We start from the raw sequence: 24,746 nt of genomic DNA on the forward strand, positions 1-24,746 counted from the left end.
GCTTATATGCCTAATTAGTAAAAAAAATAAGCAAAAACAATCGACTCAAAAGACTAAGTACACTAATAAATAGGAGTGCAATTAATCTGAGAAAAAAAAAACTTTTTTTCAATTAGCAATTTAATGCATCTAGTGCTTAGTAATTTGTTCTCCAGAGAAATCCAAAATTGTTCAAACAAATGAAGTAGCAAAAACTCTATTTATTTCGAATATAGTAAATTAATCAAAACACAAAAACTGAGAAACAAAGTATCAAAATGAGCTAATTAGAAAAATGATTAATCGATTATGACTTTTTAATTAGTTATCATTACATATGATTATTTCACCATAGTTTAATCTGTGGCAATTTGCCTCGTAAATAATAAGTATAAAGTTTTCTGGTTAAGAAAAACTTATTAATATGTAAGAATAATTTCTGACAGCACAAGAAACCATAACATATTTTGTAGCAACACTACCAACGAAAACACTGCTCTCATAAATAAGTAAGGCATCTTATTTTTTTATCTCCGAAATATCAAGTGAAACTCACGTAGATACTAATAACTGCTTGATTCACTTGTGACTTAAAACTTCTAGTTTAAAACCAAGTACCAAGTTAAATTTGAAGTTAGTTCAAAGTGAAGCTGACTGCCTGCTTTAATCAAAAGTGCCTCAGAGATTCAAGTTTGAAGCTGATACTTAGTAAAATTTTCTAGAAAACTGATAATTGTTTGTTCCAAATGTTAAAGCTAGAAACCAAAATGCTAATGACTGAAATTTGATTACTTGTTTCAGTTGGATCACAAAAATTTATGCAAGTTTAAAGCTAATAACTAAGCTAATACAAAGAGGACGTTTATGTTGACTTTCTTGATCGGTTGTGCTAGAGGGATTAAACTGAAACTTAGAATCACACATTAAAAAAATTATACATTTCAAAAGATCGAGCTGATAATATTTTAGTTCCGTTATAGACAAATCGCAAATAATAATATTTTCTTTGTCATTATTTCAAATGTAACACAACTTCTCGTTTAACTACTTTATGGTCTATTTTGAATCTCCTACCAACAATGTTTTACAATTGCTACTTTTTCTTAAGAAAAAGAAAGTGTATCGCAAAACGAAATTTCCTAATCAATTTGCTTCCTTTCTCTTTCGTGTATGCTTGATTGTCCCTCTATCTGCCACCTCTAAAAGAAAGATATATCACTTCTATTTGCATTAACTATAATATCGCCATTAATTAAAATGGCTGCTTCATCTTTGGCTGGTGAGATTACATCCGTCGTAATTGTGTTAGTTGTATTCCGTAGCGTATTGTTCAAAAAACTTCACAGACTACAAGAGATATCGCAGAGTTTAACCAAGGTAAATACAACAATCCATAAATATATAATTTATGTGGAGTCCTTTCTCAGCTTTTTGATCAACGTTGTCAGCTGTTTCTTCAGCTCATATGTAATGTCCAATAGCTATTTTAAGCGCAGCTTCTTCTTTGGAAGCACATTCCAAAATGAAATTATTATCAGATTAATTAGCACGCTATTTTCAATACGTTTAAGCAAATTTTTTGTGTTGCCACTCAATTTATTATGTTTTAATCTGCCAGCAAATAAACTTAATGTTTTAAAGATTCAAAAACATACTAGTAAATAATTCAAACTTAACTTTTATAAAGCCATAAAACAAATATTGAACGCTATTGATGACAAAATATCCTTTTTAGTATTTGTTGAAATAACTTAAGAAGAAGTACCATGGTTTCATCGATATCAGGTATATTCTATGCTTTAGAAAAGGATATAACATTTTATTTCAAATTCTTCAAGAGCTTTTATGTTTATGACCATTTCAGCAGTTTAATTTTGGAGGCAGCCATAGACTAAGCCGATTCTGCTAATGAGTGGTTTAAAAATAAAAATTCCTCTTCGTTAGAGAAGATATTATTCCTGTCTTGGGCACAATCAGAAATTAATTTAACTGTGTGAAGATTGTTCCAATTAAATGAGGTTTTATTTTAAGTACTCTGGAAACCATAAATACTTACGTGACATTGATATGCAGTATAAAATTTGAAGAGTAGAGCAATGTCGATAGCCCTCTAATAAAGAACCAAATATGCAATTCATGAATTTTTCGAAATGTCCAACAACTTCATTCTTCTCTGAATGGTAGCTGGTTTTAATTAAAAGAGATTGCATTATGGGTAAGCTGAAAAATATAATTGGCAAACTTTGATCTGTAGCACAAAATTTGAAAAGTAAGTCAATGTCGACAGCTCTCCAATAAAGAACTAATTATGCAATAATTCTTAGTGCAATAGTTATAATATGAATTTTTCGTAATGTACAAGCAATTTCATTTTTTTTTTTTTTTTTGTGAATGATAGCTGCATTTGATTAAAAGAGGTAAAATATTCTTTAAGTTGAAAAATAGAATAAATCACATTGACCCACATATTCTAATCAACAAATAAGTAGTTTAAAAATAGAGAAGATATTTAATTAGATTAAAATTCGAATAATCATAGAAATAGAAATTGAAGTAAGTTTCAGTGCTTAACTTATAATAACTGTAATCATTGACTTAAATTTACATCAAAAATGAAAAATGTAAATTCCGACACCAAGATAAAATAATTTCTAATTAATTATATTAGATTTATAAGAACTATGCATTGCATCTCAAATATTTTATTCAAACGTCAAGTTAAAAATATAATTTGATTTAAAATGAAATTATAAAATGTTTCACATAATTTAGAAGAAACTGAACAAAGTAGGTAATCATTTTTTAATTTTGTGTGAAATATGCTTGACACCAACTAATCCATTTAATTTGAACTTATCATTATTAGATATTATAAAATTAACTTTTTTATTAAATATTCTGTAGTAAGTAGTTTATTTACAAATTTAATTTGCAGTTTATAAAAGTAATTGCTCTAAGAAATAAGACGTAATAAACGTTTAAGACAATTTTTTATGTCAGACACCGTGGAATTATCCTATCTATATTATATACAGGTCAATTTATATTAAAGACAATATATTTTTATGGCTTTATTCATTAGCTAAATGTTTTTCATATTTTTGATTTAATTGCGTGTGTGATAAAGAAAATAATTTTGCAAAAATTGTTTGCTTTATTTATTGCATGGAAATTATGAAAAAAAAAAAATTTAATACATAGCTATGTTTTTCCTGACCATTTTTAAATGCTCTTAAAAGCTTATTCCCACATTTTCATAATCTTGGGATATTCAAATATTTTAAAACCTACTACCTACAGAAATAAAATACCGAACTGACAAAATATCAAGAAATCTCTTAGTGGAGTAAAATTTCACAATTAAATATGCCCGTGGTGATTAAATATGTGTCTGTTGAACCAGTTTTATATAGAACACAACATAAGCTTACACTTTACATGAAAGTCAAAGTAAACTGACTGAAGGGTCATAGCCAATCAATATTTATAATTGGGAGCAAATTTGTGAAAGAAATGAATCATTGAACTAAAACCTGCAAGGGATAAAATCTTAATTACAGTTCATCATATCAAAATAATAATAAAGTTTCGATCGATCATTAACAATTTGTCAAATAAGATCTTAAAAACTTTTTATTTAGAACGAAGAAAAAAATTCAAATACTCTGCTTTAACCTTGCATTCTCTAGAACTAAAACTAGTAGGCAAAAACATAATTATTGTTGTTATCTGTCAGTTTGACCGTAGCACACTCAGAGATAAAAATCAAAAATTATGAAATCCAGAAATGGTGTGAAACCGATCGCTGAAAAAAAATTCTTAGAAATGCCGGAATAAAAAATATTTAGTACTTTTTCAGCACTCAGAAGAAAATTTAGTACTTTCTTAGGACATTTTAGGACAGAACGAACCCTGGAATTAGAAGTAAGTTAAAGAATTCATCTGCAATTCATCACAGCTTTACATCTGTGTAGTTTGAAAGAGTAACAGGAAGTCAATTAACTCGGTCTAAGTCAAAGCAGCATGCATATTTTAATATAAAATTTTATGCTATTTCAACTAATTATTATAAAAATCTTTTAAGATAAAATATTGAACTTTATAAATGGATAAATATAAATAAGAACTAAGTGAAGAACAGTAATTTTATTCATTAGCCAATAATTTTTTTATTTTTTATCAACACATTAAATTAAGGACAAAAAAATAATAAAATGATAACACACGGTTTAGAGTAATAATACATTTTTCAGAAGAAATCTTTTATTGTTTCAAGATGACAATACAATATTAAACCACAGATTGCAACTTGAAAAGGTTAAAATGACTTATAATGATGATAAATAAAATAGCACAACACATATTACGTCTTCTAAACCAAATGATTTATTAAAACACTGGTTTCAATATGAGAGTATTTACATAATGCTTTATAAGATGATCAAGATGATTACTACTTGCACCAGCAATTAATCTGAAAATAATATCCACTACTTTAATATAAGTGAATCTAGTAACAAATACTGAAAAGCCATTTATAAAAAGAAAACGTTTTACCTTCTGCTTGTAGTACTTTAAATAAATTTTGTTTATCTTCGTTCCCTTGAATAAGATCGATCCCTCTTATCTCGCTGGTTGTAACGAGGGCTGCGGCTCCTACTACGACTTCTAGAATAATATCTGGGGCGACTAAAATAACATAAGTATAAGTTAATAGCAAAACTGTATACATATGAACTAAAACATAAAACAAAATTGGGCAAAGCCTTTATAAGTTTATATTAATGTTGCCAACATCCATAAACTACAGCTTTTATTTTTAAAATTAACCAAACCAATTTCAAGAATAAGAAATATCAATTGTCTTTTAGCAAACTAAATGGCAACTTTTAAAAACTTGATTATATGAGAATCCATATCAGCTTAATGCCACTGAGCACAAATTTTATTTGAATGCAAGCAAAGAAAAAGTAACCTGCACACTTATGTTACTAATGGCAAATTAAGTAAATAAAAGTAACCTTTGATGCTGCATTCTTACAATATTGCTGCACGTTGAATTGTGATGTTAATGAAGAATTGAGGGTGGTGGTGGGATGTGGTAGCAGATAAGGTGGTATGATGGCTGCTGATTGGGAGGAGGTGGGAGACGCGGTATTCCAGGTTTGTAGCTATTCGAGTATCAGATGTTAAAGCGTTGAGGAACTCTTGAGTGAGTTTGAAACTACTGCCAGCAAAGTGGGGGGAAATGGAGGCAATAGTAGAAACAGTAGCTCATGTTTCTGTCTTCAAAGAACAGAAGTAGCAGATCCTAAGTGGCACATAATTGAAAAAGCTGCACAGAAGTAAGTGGTACATTGAGTTTAAGGAGGCTTGCAGCGCCACACTGTAATTGATGGATAAGCCTGAAATTTTCACATTAAAGAAAATTAGCACAAAAGGATTTTGGCTATGCAGAAAAAATGTTCTATTTTATCGAAAACATGGTTTTCGTGCAATTTATATGAAAGGAGCAAACCTTTTAATTTATACAGTCTTAAATCAATTATAAATTATTAAATCACCTTAATAAATAGTTTTAAATATAAGTATCAGAAGTATTTAATGTTCTAATGAAAATTTCTGTTCCAAAAAATAATGCACATTTTGTATCACAAAATGAGATTAATGTTTTCTTCCACTTGAAAATTTTAGGCCATAATTTAAGTGGGACAACAAAAAACTAACAGAAAAAAAATATTTTCTATGAAATAACTTTTCTAAGCACGTCTTATAGAAAATCTAAAATTCTTTACTCATTAATTTGTAAGAAAAAAGAACACCTCTAAAAAACATTGAGGAAAAGTACTAAACATTTAGTCACAAAATCATAAGCCCATGGGATTTATATCATTTTAAAATTGGTTGGATAAATATAAAGATTTTCAGCAGAGCAAGATCTGATGTTAGATACACATAATTATACTGATTACAGCAATGGCAGTTGTGCAACCAAGTGAGTAAAACCTACTTTCGTTTTAATAATTTAACTAGAACACTTTACAACATATGCAATAAATTAGAACTGAAATGTGAACTAGCTTCATTTATTTATTTGCCAAACCATAGTAAATAATCAATCATATTAGGTTCAAAACAATTAAAGATATATAAAAAAAGGCAATTAGATAAGACTATAAATAAGGAACAAACTGAATAAAAAAGAATTGTTGATTTGACTATTAATAATTAAAAATGTTTAGATTAAACAAAAATAAATCAACAAAAATATTTTTATTAGATATAAATGACACAACAAGGTAAGTTTTGATATTTATAGATATTCAAAATAAAAATGGAAGCATTATGTTAAATATGACATTGAGATATAGATGGAAAATTTAACATCTTCATAATGTTAAGTTTCCTTTCACCACAAATATTTTTTTTTTTTTTGAATTATAGTATATATTTTAATTATTAAAAAATAAGTTTTTGTGCTTAAACAAAGCATTGTTAATTGAATATTCTATACAAATGAAATTTTATTTTTTAATAAAAAAATTAAAAAAATAAGCTGAAATTAACCTTACTAAAACATACAAAGCTATTAAAGAGATTATGGCCTGTCAGTTTCAAATTACTTGCCACATGCGATGTGATTTCAATTTTAATGTTTAGAAAGCTGATTCTGCTCTATACAAAATCAAATTAATATCAGCTAAGCTAATATTCAATTTTAAAATTTCAATCAGTAGCAGAATAGAAACTAAACTTGATCATCTATTTAATTTTTTCTCAATTTAAGAAAACTTTTCCCTGTCTTTTCCAGGCATGTCAGGTAAATTTTAATAAAAATCCATACCATATTTTATCTATACCATGTTATTTTTTGATCAGTAAACTTTGATTTTCTGATTTATAATATTAGATTTTGTGAGCAAAAACATGTAATAGAATGAGAATGGAAGCATAGAAAAGTTTCACTAAAAGGTGAAATTATTTAAATTAAATCTCAATAACTGATTACTGCTATTTTCAATTATAAGACTGGCTATTTTTCAGGTATGATATAGGAATTTTCCAGGTTCTTCGTAAAAATTTTTAACCTTCCCTTACTATTACTTGCTTTTCAGAGTTGAAATAAAATTCCTTGACAACTCCAGATTCTCCCTGTTCTCTCTGATGACCAGTGGGTGCCCTGTTAAATTCTTCTTATGTTTCACATTTAATTTAAAAATTATTAATATTAGAGTCATTAAATAAAACATTTGTAGTTCAAATATCAAAGGCAATATCAAAGACATTGAACAATTATGTACTGAATATGTTACAATTATGTACTGGATATGTTATGAAAATTACGGGGTGAGATTTCGCCCTCTATTTCTTGCTCCTGTGATATTCCTGGGCTGGAGTGTTCAGTAGTAATGCGCCAATAAAAATGAAACTAATTCATTTCCTTTGCCTGGAAAACTTTTTATTTCTCATTTTACACACCAGATGACAGTACCAGTATATATTTAAGGTCATTGTTGATAATTTTAAACTAGATATCAGCACTTATCAAATACATGTATAAAAAAAATAGGCACTTTTATGACCGTTTTCTTGAAAATTAGCCGATCATTAAGGGGTTAACCGAATTTTAGTTACATATAATTTTAAAAAAAAATATTTTATAAATAAGCAATTATATAACCAATGAGCACTAAAAATTCAGTAAGAATTCCAAACATGAATAAAAAGACATAACTATTTTATTATTAAAGAAAAAGAAACAAACCTCATGCACCTGTTTAAAGAGAAATAAAATAGGCTAGAAAAAAATACATTAAAAATTAAACTAAAATTTTTCTCTGTAAAAATGTATTATAACTTTAAGATAAAATAAAAATGCCTAATTTTGTTTAAATAATCAATGAAAATTATTTAGACAATGGTTCTTTAAATTGTTCTCTTTTCTCTTGTCTACTAACTCGTGTACTTGGTGTAATAGATATTGATTTTCTATCTAAAAATTATTGCTCTACATAATTTATGACATTGAAAATTGTCAATTGTAAGCCTAATACAAGCCCTTTTCGGATTTTCAATTTAATCATGTGCCTCGATATTCACAAGATCATAGTAGCCTATTAAAATATCAAACTAAAAACCATGCAGAAATTAGGAAAATAATTGCGAAAAAACCAGCAAAAGATCATGATGGTTTTTGGTGGGATCGTGAAATTTTTTTAAAAAAAATTTTAGTTTATAACTTCAGCTTTACTGTCAACTCAAGTAAAATATCTAAAATCTGGAATTGACTTTCCAAACTCTTGAGCAGGATCATACAGTACATCAAAGCATAAAATGTGGATTCATTACAATTATCAATAATTTTTTATCTTTGAAAAATAAATGATTTGATTCAGATTTGATAAAAAGATTAAATAAAACTCTAAAGACATAAATTGGATGGGGGGGAAATGACTATGATAAGCTATCAATTGAAGGAAAGGAAAAAAATATTAAGACACTTATTATTAATAAAATAATATAAATTTTAATTTATTCTTAACTTAACATGCAATTCTCAAAATACATAAAGATTATAAAAATGAAATCAAAATCCCTTACAAGAGCTTTAAAATCTAATAAAAAAAGAGAATAAATAAGTGAAAATAGTCTTTCATACAGAAAGATTACTAAGATTTGATTAAACTTTTTAATACGTGAAGTTTTAATAGTCTATACAACTCGTATTTGTTAAAATACACTCCAATATTAATTTATGCCCTTCAGCTTAGGAAAAAAAATGAATGTATTTCCAAGACTAAACTGGGCTTAAGACCATTTTCTTGCTAACAACAAAAAATTTCACCAATCACTAATACAATTATTCTATTTATTCAAAATCTAATGTAATATTAAGCAACAAACAACTTAATGAGTTAATAAGCCGCTCACTAATCTAATCACAACATTTTACTTTAAAGTTATGATGATTTTCTAAAAATACATGAATGTGTAAAACTACATGTAAGTTTGATACATGAATGTGAAACTACATAAGTAGGATTCACGCCAGTATAGTGATATGGGGGCAAACACCGTTAAATGTTCTAAAAATGACACTAAAAATCATACAAATAAACGACAAATTAGTCATTTTGAAATATGTTTTTCAAAATAAAGAAAAAGTTTTTTCACATCGATTTTCGCGCATTGAAAATGTTTTTTTTTTTATTTAATTGTTCTATTCATGATATGGTATGTGTTGCAAATATTTAAATTCAAATCCTAAAATTCCAAATTTACATGAGGCGCTCTGCTTTGCATTCATGCACTGACAATAGAATTGTACATCAATAAAACAATATTTTCTGCACTTTTAGAATTGAGTTTACTTAAAATTTCATAATTTTTAGATAATTAATTACTAATTTAATATTTTGCTTTACCTCTTACTTTCTGTTTTCTTTATTTGGTCTCTGCAGTTTCATCTCTACTTTGAATCTATTTAATAACATAATTTTAGTTTTTTTCCACTTAATTTTTATAAATACTGATCTTCAATCATTATGCAGCAATGAACTTAATAAGTTCCAGGGTATTTTGTTTATTACTTTGCTCTCTGAAGTTTTATCTCTATTTTGAAATTTACTAATATATTTTTAGTTTTTTTTTTCACTTAATTTTTATAAATACTGATCTAGATCATCAATCATTATGAGGTAATGAACCAAATTACTTTCAGGGTATTATAGAAGACAATTACAATTAATAATTTTTGATGTGTACCATACCATAACATGAATTGTCTAACAGTCAGATATAATGTATGTAATTAATTTTTGTTCACTAATTTGCATCTATATTAAGTTTTTGGACCACTAAATGAATACCAAAGTTGTCCTACTTAACCACAAAATTTTCATTGCTGGTGTAAACCTTATACATAAGAAAATAATTTATAATTAATAATTATCAATTTGAGTAGAAAAAATTCCTTTTTTTAAATAACTAACTTACGGAGATCGTCGCCCACCACCCTCTCTTCTCCTCTTGGTCTTTCCATGGGACATCTCCACTCTGATTCTTGAACTACAAAGACGTCTGCAAAAAATGTGTTCAAATTTCAAATCAGATTCTTTTTTTTAAATAAAGCATTCAAGTTAAAAATTAATTGAATTTCAATATAAAAATAAATAATAATAAAAACACTTAATTAACACATATTACTGTGTTATAAATTATTTTATAGTAATACATAAGGCATGCAAAATCACAAATGAAAATTACTGAAGGAATAGAACTAACTGCTAAGAAAAAAACTAAAATAAACAAATCACAATATAAATTTTTTACATACTCTTCTAAGCTTGCAAAACAACAAAATAAATTGTGCGGTTTTAGATCTAGACAAATATTTCAATATGGAATAACTTAAAGTAAAAAAATAAAATTTAAAAAAAATAATAAAAATAACACTTTAAGGAAATGCAGAAGTCAAACAGCTTTTTTTAAGACCATATTCTTTTTACTATTATATAAACCTTAAGAGCAAGACAAATATTTGGAATAAAGTAAAATGTTTTAAATATTGCATTGAAACGAGAAATTGGCAGGACTTTGATTTTTGGCCTAAAACCTCTTAACTAAAATATAAAAGCAGACTTCTCCCTAGAAAGAAAAAAGGGCAGGGTGCTCCTTCATAGAAAAGGGAACTTTGAGCTTTGAAAGGGCACTCACCATTGTTAAAATTTATCGAAATGTGCAATATTACATAATAAATGAATTTGACTTTCAATTTTTAAATTACCCTATACTATTTAATGTGTAAATTTCAAAAAGAAATTCTCACTCATTACCATAATAGAAAAATTTGAAGCTTTTGAAAAATAATTAAAGGCAAGCTATAAGAAAATCTACGCATAAAATTTCTTCAAAAAGAGTAAATTAAAAAATAGAAAAAATTTGATAAGCATGAAAGCTTTTTTTAATTTTTTATCTTTAACTTCAAATTATGAGACAATAAACATGTAAAAGTAAGTTTTTAAATAAAAGCTACAAATTTAAAGAAAAATAATGGTGACATTTAAAATCACTAAAAAATTTATAAATATACTCCCTTCAAGAAAAAAAAGAAATGAATAAAATTTAACGAGTTGAGAATTATCCTTATCCCTAACAAAGCAAATATTAATAATAAATATCAAAATTTATTTATTCCGAATAATTAATTTAATTTTTCAAGTGTGTAACTATTATCTAAACGGAATATTCATCTTTTTTTTTTTTAAAATGGAATAAGTAAACTAAATGTAAGTACATATAATTTATATTGATGTAAAGAGTACATATAGGAAAATAAGACATAATTCATTTAAAAATAGTAAAAAGATTTTAACATTTCGTGTAAAGTAAAATATAAAAAAAGAGTTATGTTTTAAAAGAATAAATAAAAAAGGAAACTTTCCACTTTTTCGTACTGTATTAAATTTTATGTGTTTAAATTTAAGCTAACACTTACAGCTAAACAATTGTACTGATCTTATTTAGACTTCAAATACAGTCTGTTCTTTTCAGTCTCTTGAAAAAAAGTACAGTACTTTTTCCTAAAGAAATCCTATCTCTTGTTAGCAATCTGATTAACAGTACAATATCTTCGGGAAAATTTAATTCAAATTATGGAATGAAAAAAATTTTATGCAAATATCTTGCGAGTTTTTACTATATACAGTCAATTCGCTGTAACTCGAAGTACGATAACTCGAATATTACTATAACTCGATTTTTTTATGAGGTCCCGACCCTTTTATCTTCAATTTCATGTTAATTATTCTTGATTACTCGAATTTTACTCCTTTTAACTCGATTGTTTTTGGATCTTTTAAAGCAAGAAAAAAAGCTAGGAGCTGATATCTTGCCCCTTCCTTTGCAACACACACACAATGTCTTTCGCACTCTTCATGGAGAAGCTAAAACTGTCCCTCTTGAAGTATGTGAACAGTGGTTAAATGAAACGTTACCAAATTTACTTCAAGGATACTCTGAAAATGTTTTCAGTATTGATGAAATGGGTTTATTTTTTAAATGTCTTCCAAATAAGACTATGATGTTTAAGGATGAAAACTGCTCAGGGGGTAAAATGACCAAGGAACATTTGACTGTCCAAGTTGGAAGAAATGCGCTTGGGACAGAGAAATTGCCCTTACTTGTTAGTGGAAAATACCGAAATCCCCGATGTTTCAAGAACGTAAAAACGTATCCCTTAGATTACAAGTCTAACAAAAAGTCTTGGATGACATCGATTTTATTTGAAGACTAGGTAAGAAAATTGGATCGGAAATTCTTTGCTAAAAAAAGAGAAGTGATACTCTTTATGGATAAATGCACAGCACATAGTGATCTACCTAATTTGAAAGCAGTAAACTTGCAGTTTCTCACGCCAAACACAACAACAAATTTGCAGCCGAAGGACCAGGGTATCATAAAGTGCTTCAAACAGTCTTATCGTAAAAGGCTTGTCAGTAAAATAATAAACGGTATTGAAAACAATATTTCTTTCAAAGTTGATGTACTTGAAGCCATGAGGCTTCTTTTCAGTGTTTGGAAATGATGTAAGCGAAACGACAATAAGAAACTGTTTCCGGAAATGTGGTTTTTTTAAAAGAAACCTGTGATAGAAGAGCTTCAAAATGAGGAAGTAATTGAGAACTCCGATGAAAACATTGCTGTTTGTGTTGATATTTCCGACGAAGAATTTATACAGATCACAGAAGAAAATGATGAAAGTGCTGCTGAGGAAGAAGGTTTAGAAACAATGGTCCCAAACATACTTGAAGCGCTTGCATCTCTTGAAGTTCTTCAAAAGTTTTTAGAGAGTCGAGAAGGAATTGATCATTTTATGTTTTTGCACCTGCAGAAAATTGAGGATTTACTGTTTCTAGAGACTCAAAAGATATTATTTCAACGTAAATGACGGATTACTTAAAAAAAACGTAAATTGTAGTACAAATAATAAAGTAAGTTATTATATTATACTTTATAGTTTTTTCTTAAATATTGTAAGCATTTAGAAGATTTGTAATAAATAAGCATTGATTAAATAATCCGACAATACTTTAGAAGTCCAAAACCGAAACTAACGGTAAGTCGAACTTCCGATATGTTGAAGTTTTTCGTCAGTCCTATCAGATTCGAGTTATCGCGAATTCACTGTATAACAAAAATAATTACAACATAAGATCTTAATAAAATAAAGGAATGAAATTAAAAATTAAATAAATATCAATAACTAAATAAATCAGAAGTGTGTACTTTTTATTAAAACAGGATTAAGAAAACATCAATTTCCTAAAAAAATAAAATAAAAAGGCAGTGTTTTTAAGAGATGAGTGCTTATTTTCACAAATGGGCAAGAAGGGCACATTTAAAGGGATCTGAGAGCAGGCAAGGCAAGCAGCCCTTCTAAAAACGCTTAGGGAAAACACTGATAAAAGAAAGAAAAAAAGGTTTTAGCATTGCTACTCTGTATAAAGTCAAGCTACTTACAAATTCTCTTTTAAAAATAAAATAGATAATATAAATTATCTAAACATAGTTTATATTCCCACTCAAAAATATCCTATAAGATTTAAAAGGAAAAATAAATAATTTTAAACATTCATTAAATAGTAATATCAAATATTCACAGAGGTGGATCCATGTTTTATACACTAGGGCTCATTTTTGCGATAAAAATACTTACTGTTGCAGAAAATAAAAACTATTTTTGTTGAAAAATATTCAGTTCTAGCAATCATCATTTTTTTTATGTTTAAAATCAAACTTTTTCACAATGCCTTGTTAAAAAATGCTTCTTACATTTTATCCCTAGTTTGATCATATCATCAAGCAATGACTTGATGATAATTAGCTGCCTATAACACATGCGTACAGAAAAAAAATTTGAAAAAAAAAAGTCAAGTAATGGTTTACTGCTAAAATATGTTAAAATATTGTTTTTCGAAGTTAGTCTTAAATACGCACAAAGGCATATTCTAGACAATAAAAAGTGCAGGGAGGAAGAAACTGAAAGGAGCACTATATCCTTCTAAAAGAGCCTTGTATTTCACAATTATTTGCATAATTTTAAAGAAACCCAAAACATACTATCATATAAAACATACAGAGCCTTTATAAAACAACATCAAAAAAAAACAACATAGAAGTTTGAAAAACCATGTGGAACGAGACAAAAAAAAATTACAATAATCACCCAACAACGTTAAGTGACAATAAAATCTAGCAAGTCAAAAAATGATAACTCAAGTTCGATCATCATGTGAAAAATATAACAAATTGAAAAACCGAGTGAAAAGGGACGAAAAATGAATAACATCTGAAAAATTATTATCGAACAATATGAAATTGTGGATGAATAAATCACAAATCTTACATTCATGCTTCATAAAAATAACAGCTTAAATTTGCAAATAAACAGTTTTTACCATAGAATTTTGTGATGGGGCTGTTTTTTTAAAATTTGAATTTTGTTAAGGGGCCACAAAACGGCCCTAATTTCTACCCTGGATCAAACTCTGATTAACATTAAAACAAATTATTGATAATATTGTTTAAATTAACCATGATTTCAAAGATAAAAAAGAAATCATTCAAAAGACTATTTTATTTAAAAATGTTTGTCTTTTTACGAAATTGCACTTTTCAAAAACAAAATTTAACATTTTATTGAATGGAAATCCTTATTTTATTTGTAAAAATAAACAATTATTTTAAATACATAAATATTACACCTGTTACTCCTAAAAAAAGCAAATGTAAAATGTTTTAAAGACATCTGATTAATATTTTTAATTAAATTATTTTGATTAGTATTTCCAAGGTTTCCATTTCAAATTAAATACAATCATCAATAGTATGAATATTAAATTAGACTTATATAAAATATTACATCAAAATTAAGAACAAAATCAACATACGATCCATCCAAACAAGCACAAGCTTCCTCAGCATCTCTTCTATCTTCATACTCTACAAATGCAAATCCGGGTGGACTGCGAGCAATCCAAACATTTCTCAAAGGACCATACTTGCTGAACACCTCTTCAATATCAACTTTGGTTGTACGATTACTGATATTTCCAATATAAACTTTACATTCCAAATTCCAATCACTAAATCGACGGGCTGACATCTCTAAAATATAATAAAGTTAAAATTATTGTGTTTTTAAACTAAATGGGCTGACATCTCTAAAATACAATAAAAGTTAAAATTATTATGTTTTTAAATTAAATCAAACTACAATGGACATTGTGTCTTTTGAAATTAAGACATATATACAGATTTCTTATGTCCATATACCTATAAAGAAGATTGACAAATGTTTTATTTTCTTATTTTATTTTATAATCGTCGATGAACTGTAATTGACTCCTTTTCGAGGTCGGATGGGATCCCTATATAGTTTAAATATACCTAATATTTATTTAAAAGAACTGTAAATGTTTTATGTACAAATTTTATTTTTTTATTTCATATCCGTCGCTAAACAGCCAAACCAATTTTGGGTTTGTTTATGACTACTAATGTTCAATACCATAGCATTGTAATTTTAACCCAATTCAGAAGACAAAGAAACTCCTGGATTGTGAGAAATTTACCTTTGTGGAGGACTTTTTGATGGAACTAACCCGCAATTGGACTAGAAAGGAAAGCCACGAAAACCTATTGTCTTTAGAATAAAGGTAAGGAGACTTTAACCCATGATCAGTCTACCACTGAGAATATTTTACATCAGCACTGTGGTCGGTGCAAGCCGCATGCAGAATTCATGTCGACTAGCAATCGCTGAATTTGAACCCGGTTCACCTCATTGAAAGCTCTATCCCCTAAGCCACCACGGCTTTTTCTTTTTTGCATATTTTAAAACTGTTATTGAACAGCAGACCCAATTTTTTGGGTTTACAACAACCAATGTTCCACTTCGGAGCCTTGTAATTTTGAATCTAATTCTGAAGACAAGGGAACTCCTGGATCAAATATTGAGAAAATTTTGCATTCGCGAAGGACTTTTTGTAGGAACTAACCCGCATTTGCGTTACATGGAGAGGAAAACCATGAAAATCTCCCACGGTTAGGCTGACAGCAAAGGGACTGTAACCCATGATCCGTCCACCACTGACGATATTTTACAAACGCTCTATCCCCTGAGCCATCACCGCTCTCTTTGTGTATTTACCAAAACTGCTAACCTGTACAATTGATGGGTTACTGAGTGAACCCTCGGTCACCCAGCATACACATCTAAGATAAATTTGTTCTGCCCATATGTTTAATGCTTCTAACAATGTCATTTAAATATGCAGTGATGTTTTCTTGTAGAGTTATTGGCATTACAGATACACAAATATGTAAAGATTAAACTAATGTACGTCAAAATTCAACAATGCAACATTAACACATCATTGCTTCAGATGGAAACATACAATTAATGCATGGGGTCAATTCTATGTGAAAGAGATGAAATGAGACAAATTTTGCTGTGTTAGAACTTAAATGCCTGCCAACAAAAATAATGCAAAATATTAGTTTTAGGTCAGAAAGCCGCAACAGACAAAAACAAAAAAACGGACATGGATTTAGAGAGACCAAGCAATATTAACAATTGTTCTGAAATAGAACATAATTCTAAGACAGAATTTTCAGCTTAACAAAAAATGATTTAATTTTTATACATGAAATAATAAAATGAACAATTTATAAAAAAAAATTCTTTTTCCAAAAAAAAGCTATTCGTGTGACACACAGACAAGGGATTGTGGTAGACATCGAAGCACATAAAATTTTAAAATATATTTATCAGTTTTTTTACTAAAATATTTTTTTCATTATCCGAAAAAGGTTGCAAACGATATATTTTATGAATTATTGTTTAGGTTATAATAGTAAAACAGGTTTATTGAAATTCCTGTCAAGGGACCTAAGATGCAGATCTTTAACATTGCCAGAAACTTGGTACTTGTATACATTTCTCCAAGTATTGCCTGTCTTTATACTTGGTATAGTAAAAATAATATTGAAACTAATGAATCAGTTAGACTAACCCTGCACATAGAGCACTATTGGAACTTTTATTTCTCATTTGATACATCTTAATACATTTTAAAAGTAGCACAATGAACTGTCTGATAAAACTTTTTTCCTTCATACAATATGATTTTATCTATTTTTATAAACTCTTCTCCACATTTATACAGTTCTATAAAATTCTATACAAAATCCGGGAACTTAAAAGACAAGAAAATATATAGTGCTTATATATATAACAATAGTGTAAATTGCTTCCATCACTTTAGGTACTTATGTTTCAACACATACAAACTATTTATTTACTAAATTGTATTGAACAAAAAAAAATTTTATAACATTGTTTGTTAGCTACGAATAAAAATAAATAAAAAAATTACTAATGAGAGCCAGCTTTTTTTTCTCCCTTTCTTTGAAACCCTGGATGGCCAGGCTGGGGGGGGGGGGGAGATTAATATTCAACCCTGTAGAAAATTCATATATTTTTATTTACAACGCCTTACGCTTGAAAAAAAAAGCTTTTATCGATAGTATAAAGGAAATGTATAGTGAAAGAGAATAAAATCTTATTGAAACAATCAATTTTAGTTATCAATAGGAAATATTTGGAAAGATTGGAATCAAGAAATATTTGGAAAGAAAAATATCATTTTAATAAAACAGTTAAAGATAATATCAACACATGTCATAAAAAGGAAGGGGGTATATGAAAAGATATCAAATAATATACAAAAATTCTCAGCAAGGCTTAACAAAATATTCGCATCCTATTAAAACGTAAACTATATCATATCAGAGAATTTACTCACTGATTCGAAATGAAAAATTCGGAATGTACCTTAATAAAAATAATAAATGAAATGCAATGGATGCGGAAATTAAGAGATTTTTTCGATTTTTCTTTCTTTTTAACGATTAATTCGATATGATGCGTAGCAGAAATTCTCTGTTGTCCAAATTCGAAAATAACTGATGACGTCATAAAGACAAGGGAAAAAAGCACTTTTAAAACGTTTTCGGCTGCTTATTTCACTAACGTTCAATGCCTCTTAATTAAAGTAAAATTTCTTTTCAAATGACAGAACTTTAACTTTAATTTAAAACTCTACTTGGAATAATAAAAGACAACTAACAATGATCTTCCAGGAAAAAATTTTGTACTCGAATTAGAATGAATACAAATACGAATTAGAACAGCATTAACACTTAGTTTGGTCATGTGCTCAGTGAGTGTGAGAATCAAAGCGTATCCCCTACATCAGTTTTATTTCTATTCCACTCAACGAGTTCTAATCTGATTGTGAGCATAATTTTATTACTTTATTACGCGTATTTATTGATTAATGTTGAAATGAGGAACTCAAATGGCATAAAATATGATCGATTGATTTAAAAGTCAAACTACTAAAATACGTTTTCCTTTAGAGAGAAGTGATTTTAATTAGATTTTTTTTCTTAAATTGATGTCTCCTTTTTAATTTTTTTTTAATCTTATTTTATTCTTTCTTTCTTTTTTAATTTGCAAAAGCTATTAATAGCTCTTGCACATAATTATGTCAGGTAATTATAATTATAATTAGCTCATAATTATGTCAGGTAAAATCTTAAAAATGTTTTTAGTATAAATTTTAATACATTTGTTATAAATTATTTAAAAGAAAGCAATTATTAATCACGAAATTAGTTATCTTTATGAAAATTGCAGAACGACACTGATGGTACTTTTACACCAGTGTATGTTTGAAGGCTCAAAAGTTCGCCACTCTTAAAGTTTGTAAAGTTTTTGATGCCGCCTTTTAGCAACTACTTGCATAATGCATTTAGTTCTGAAAGTTGCATAAACGATTGGTAACATTCCAATATGTGCATTTTAGAACATGGGAATTCGTTTGGGCGCAACAAGCTACAATGATTTACTTGTCAAGCAAAAGATTGCTTAATAGAGTTTCAACCGATCAGATGAACAACAACAGAAGTAATAAAGTTTTTAGCATCACGAAGTCTTGCATTCCGTGGAGACAAACAAACAATTGGATCGCAGCAAAGTGGAAATTACTTGGGAACTTTAGAATTGAGTTAACTTGACCCTTTTCTTGTTGAACTTATAAATAATTATGGGTATAAGGGTAATGAACATACATTCTATTTATCAGCTTCGATTTGTAATTAATTGAAGTTGAATCGATTGTGGTATATGAAGTATAAAACAAAATAATTGCAGAATTAAAGAAGGTAAAATACGTCTCAGTAACTATTGATTTAACCGACATTTGCTATCTGATATGTGAATGACGGAATTTCCGTGGAACGTTTTTTGGATTTTATTCCAACTGAAAGGCATAAATCTGAGAACTTGCCTGATACTATTTGACATACTATCGGATATCTTTTCCGTGACCAACGGCATAAATATGACCAAGTCATAAATATATGCGATTGTCGAGGACAAACATAAGATAACGCTCCAAATTTGGCAGGCAAGTACTCAGGTTTACAAGCAAGGTTTAAAGAGATCTCTTTTAACCTTGCGAAAAAAAGTACGGCGAACCTAACCTAACGAAAAAATTGCTGCGGGACCCTTCGAAAGGTCCCGCAGCAATTTTTTTACTATGCCTAGCACTCACCTTAAACTTAAGGCAGAATATTTAAATTTTTAGATTACCTCCCAGTAATTTAGCCTGTGATGATTAGTCAATCTCCCAGTGATTAGTCAATTAAAAATAAAATCTCTTTCAATGGCGTATAAACTCATAACTGATATGTTCGGTTTTTTTTTCAAATTTAAATTCTTTAAATTCCAAGGAACTAATGCTTCACTTTTATAATTTTTAGATTTTACGCCAATGATATGAATGAAATAAAACTAGTGCTATAATTAGAATATTTCAATCATCATTTAGCCCATAAGTATAAGTTAGACCAATTAGGAATTAGGAATGGATGAGATATATAAAATAGTAAAAAACAACAATCTCGAAGACGCATTTCCATTTATTGACATTTCACTTTGAAGTTTTTCTCACTCATGATAATTAAATGTAGCGGCTAACGGTGATTCTCTAGACAAAATTAATAAAAAATGAACTAAGAAATAATATGACTTAAGAAAGAATGAGTCATTTGTCAGTCATGAGAAATGAATATGATCTCTTGCAGGAAATTGATTTTAATGATGTGATATAAGGCTTTGCCACTCAAATAGCGTAAAACGTATTGCAACCTTAAACGTTCAAAGCAAAGTGTATTATAGCTGTTATAATAATGTCTCATTGTTTTATATTCTTGAAATAAAAAGAATTAAAAATTATTTAAATTTTTTTTCTTCAAAACTACTCAAAAAGGGCCCCTAAATAAAGATAGGCCCAGGGCCTCTAAAAACATAAAAACGGCTCTGATTCACCGACCTGAGCCAAAACCTGTCTTAAATAATGACCCAACTTAAAATAGTTAAACTTCATAACCATAGTCACCACCACTGCTCCAGACAAATGGCTAGGGAGTTCTTTATATAGATAAACTATAGATACACTGTTATAAGAATCGTAAAGTATGCTGTGTGGATGTGATTGTCATAAAAATCGTAAAGCATGCATAGCACACTGCACTGAAACTGTCATAGTGGAATAAATAAATGTTTTTCAAAATCTGTGTGAATTTTTAACTTGTCCAAACTTATGCAACGCAATATATTCGCAAATACCAAAGAACTTTTAATTCTACTGTATCTGAAAATGAGAATGCCTGTGGTTGGTGTTATAAATAATGTGATATGTTATTGTACCTCTTGATTATCTTGGACACAAAATTTTATGGTTGGACAAATGTCTTTACCAGTAATTCGGAAAAAAGACCAAGTTTGCTAAAAAAGACTTAGCTACAATTTTTTCTTCTTCTTTTGAAAAATAAATCAATAAAATTTACCTAGTGACGCAGAGTAGAGATTAAATATTTGTAAAATACGATACTGTTTCTTAAAAAAATGGATGAGGAGGGAAATAGGTACATTGTAATGCCATTACGGAGTTGCAAATTTTTTTTCTTCACAAAAGGAATCCCAGGTGCCTAAACGGAATCAAATTCGACGTTTTGGGCATTAAGCAGATGTTGCAGTCTAATGGAAATGAGAGACAATCTGATTAGATAGTTTTTCGTGGGTAAATACTTTCCACCAACCTGATTTTCAATTGCAGACGGAGAAAATTGAATCCAACGAGAATGATCTTAAGTGACGGGGAGCGTAGAATCCCAAATCCCAAGGGAATTGAAGCTACGAAAGAACCCATCAACTGAAAAAAATGAGTAATTACGAGAAGGGGAGGCGAAAATATTATCTTGAACAGAAGAGCTAAGCAGTCCGTAGTGTGTTCAGCCGAAGTTTGACGATTCTTACAGTGTTTGAAATTTACCCGAAGCAGAACGTGAGAATTTTTTCTTAGTAGGGTCACCCAAAACCCTACTTACCTACTTTGAGATGGGCTCTTTCATTTTTCATGCTAAACTCTGGAGTTGAAGGAGCTATGAGACCATCCGCACCAGCTGCGATTTTTTTTTTTTNTTTTTTTTTTTTTTTTTTTTTTTTTTTTTTTTTTTTTTTTTTTTTTTTTGCATTTTCAAGAAACATCTCATGCAAAAGCGAACGTGATTGGTGAAATACATTCACTTGTGGTCCCGCAGTGGACTGATTGTTAAGACACTGTTCCCAGTAGAACTTCGTAGTCAAACATCACTGGCTGCGGTCAGTGTGCGGGTGGGTGACCACTTGGATCAATCCATGAAGGGACCGAAGGTGTGCTGTATTGGTCCTCGTTACACTGTTCTATCATAAAGTGCTCGACTTAGCGAATAAAGGTCGTCGGGCTACCGAATCGGGGGTGCCATGCCCTCTGCAGAGAATCTAAATTGTAATGGTATCTCTTCGGATCATCTTCAGGGATGTTTCCCAGACAATCGCCAATAGCCCATTGTGCAAATTTAGAACTACGTAATTAGAGTGCAACAGCATTCACTTGTGAAAAATTTGTTAATCAAGTTTCCATTCGCATTCAAAAATATCAATATATCTATCAATTGCAGTGATAATGATCCCTAAGAATATTCTAGAGAGTTTTCGTAGGGGACATGGTAACCCAATGGTTAGAGAATCGACCTCCGGCCCGGAGGTGCCGGGGTTCGATCCTCGACTCCGCCTAAGGTCACCGAGTACATGTGATACATGCACTCGTATAATCTTTGGAATCGGTTGCTGAGCAGTATTAGGGATCTGAAGAAAATTTCCTTCAGATCTATGCCTAAATGGAGGAAGTAGCCTCACAAAATTGTGATGGCATGTCTTCGGATCCTCAGGGATTTTTCCCAGATCGTCGACAATTGCCCCTTGTGTAGCTCGAGTGCGACGAAAATTAAAGTACCTACCTAACTTCCTCTGGATGCTCCTGTTTTGAACTAAAATCTGGTCATTCCCTCCCATGACCTATGAATCAGTTAACACTTAACAGAATGAATTGTATGATTATTTTGAAATCAAGATATGAACATATAATACAACTATAATTAGTTTATGTGCCTAACGTACATTCAATTGTGTTTGATTTCGTATAATTAATCGCTTGTTTGCGTATATTTCCGTATATTTCTCAAGTATATTTTCAGTAATCATGTCGTTGAGTACTAGCTTAAGTTTTTATACATTAATTGGCTGTGGAACTTTTCAATCGAATTTTTGTTGTTGTTGTTGTAGTTCATTTACGTCGCACTAGAGCTGCACAATGGGCCAGTGGCGACGGTCTGGGAAACATTCCTGAGGATGATCCGAAGACATGCCATCACAATTTTGATCCTCTGCTGGGGGGGTGGCACCCCCGCTTCGGTAGCCCAACGACCTGCACGCGAAGTCAAACACTTTACAGTAGAACAGTTTGACGAGGACCAATACCGCACACCCTCGGTCTCTACGTAGACAGATCCAAGCGGTCGCCCATCCGTACACTGACCGCAGCCAGTGATGCTTGACTTCGGTGATCTACTGGGAACCGTGTCTTAACTATCAGTCCACTGCAAGACTCGAATTTTTGAACATCCCAAGTAAGGATATACCAGAACAAAATTAAGGTACTGATTATTATTTACATTACATAATTGTTAAGAAACTTACTCTGACATGTTCCACTTGTTTCTTTGCTAGCTATAACTATTCTTGGATGCTAAGAACAATACTTTGTTTCAAACGTTACATAATTGTACAAAATCGTATTTCATGTGCAATCGTCCCACAGTGGCTGATTGTAAGTATACGGTTCCCAGTAGAACACCGAAGTCAAGCATCACTGACTGCGGTCACTAAGAGGGTGGGTGACAGCTTTGATCAGCCTGCATAGGGACCAAGGGTGCCTCGTATCGGTCCTCGCCAAACTGTCCTACCGTGAAGTGCTTGACTTTGCGCTGGTCGTTAGGCTACCGAAATATCTCCAGGCTATAAATTATTTTAAATAAATACTTGACTGTCCCGCAGTGGACTGATCGTACAGACGCGCAGAACACCAAAGTCACGCATCCCTGGCTGCAGTCAGTAAGTGGGTGACCACTTTGATCAGCCTACGTAATGACTTATTATATTTTTTTCTCTTCATTTTTTGTTTATAGCATTTCTCTCATTATTTTTTTTCTTAATTCTTTTCTTTTATAGCATTTCGCTCATTGTATATAATTTTTTTCTTCATTTTTTTTTAAGTATTTCACTCATTTCTTTTTTCTTCTTAATTTTCGTTTATTGACTGGGAGACTTTATTTAATTCACCGGATTTTTTTTTTGAGCAGTATATTTTTAAGCAAATTAACTAATTTTAATGCGGACCACCCATCAATGTTGACGAGTTCATATCACGTCTGGGTCACCATTGAGGTGATATAATTATCGACTATGTCAACCTTCATCTATCAAAAGGTACCTCAAGATAGAATCAAGTTAACATGTCTTATATACTGGTGAATTGGTATTTAATATTTGTAGTGGTAGTTACGCCACAAATACTCTTATAAATATAGAGCTAACTTATAAATATAGAGATAATTTATAAATATAGAGCACTTATAAATATAGAACAAATTTATTTGTTTATTTATTTATTTATTATGATTATTTTGATTTTCAACCAGTTTTACATGTTTTTATAATAACCTGTATCCATCACCCTGTTCCGCCCCATGTTAAACGTCGGCGTAATTGGCCCCTTATTTTTTTTTAAATTGCACTTTTGTTTTCTTAAAACATTATTTTATTGTTGGGAATATTAAAGCATAATGTGTATATAAAAACATTTGCAATTCTTTTAAATAAATATTAGGTACTTTTAGGTATATTTAGGCATTTTAAACTAGAGGTATCCCCCCCCCCGACATCGAAAGTGGGTCAATAACAGTCAAATTCGATGTTAATACTAATAAATAACAAACAGCTTACAATAAATGACAATAAACAGCTAAATTCGTCATGACCGTAATTTGCAAGTTAATTTTATTAGGTAGTTAAAAAGACACATATTTTCAGACTCGTTTTTTTCCTTGTCTTTAACATTTTGTGTAATCGACATACTTTTCTCTTTTTGAAACAAAAAAATTTTCTTTCACTTTCTTTAAATATCATTTTTGTGTTAAGAATATTAAAGCATATTGTGTGCATAAAAACATTTGAATTTCTTTTTAAAATAAGG

The 24,746-nt window shown here is 29.6% G+C and overlaps 1 protein-coding gene across 6 annotated transcripts; it reads right to left on the reverse strand.

The window, feature by feature from the left end:
* Nucleotides 1-4,342: 4,342 nt before the first annotated feature.
* Nucleotides 4,343-18,037, reverse strand: LOC107454520 (RNA-binding protein 1). Of its 6 annotated transcripts, none has more exons than XR_011637537.1 (6): nucleotides 17,879-18,037; nucleotides 14,931-15,147; nucleotides 9,976-10,059; nucleotides 5,021-5,384; nucleotides 4,537-4,668; nucleotides 4,343-4,453 (listed from the first exon to the last, which is right to left on the reverse strand). XR_011637537.1 is itself a non-coding variant. In XM_016071750.3 (5 exons), exons 2-4 carry the CDS (start codon nucleotides 15,143-15,145, stop codon nucleotides 4,569-4,571), a joined length of 399 nt encoding a protein of 132 aa, XP_015927236.1. In that variant the 5' UTR covers nucleotides 15,146-15,147; nucleotides 17,879-18,036; the 3' UTR covers nucleotides 4,343-4,453; nucleotides 4,537-4,568. The 6 variants fall into 6 exon arrangements, 2 of the variants coding, with proteins under 2 accessions (XP_015927236.1, XP_015927228.1); XR_011637536.1 differs by having other exon boundaries at nucleotides 5,001-5,384; XR_011637535.1 differs by having other exon boundaries at nucleotides 17,850-18,035.
* Nucleotides 18,038-24,746: the final 6,709 nt, after the last annotated feature.

The sequence above is a fragment of the Parasteatoda tepidariorum genome, chromosome 8 (genome assembly GCF_043381705.1).
Source record: "Parasteatoda tepidariorum isolate YZ-2023 chromosome 8, CAS_Ptep_4.0, whole genome shotgun sequence".
NCBI classification, from domain to species: domain Eukaryota; kingdom Metazoa; phylum Arthropoda; class Arachnida; order Araneae; family Theridiidae; genus Parasteatoda; species Parasteatoda tepidariorum.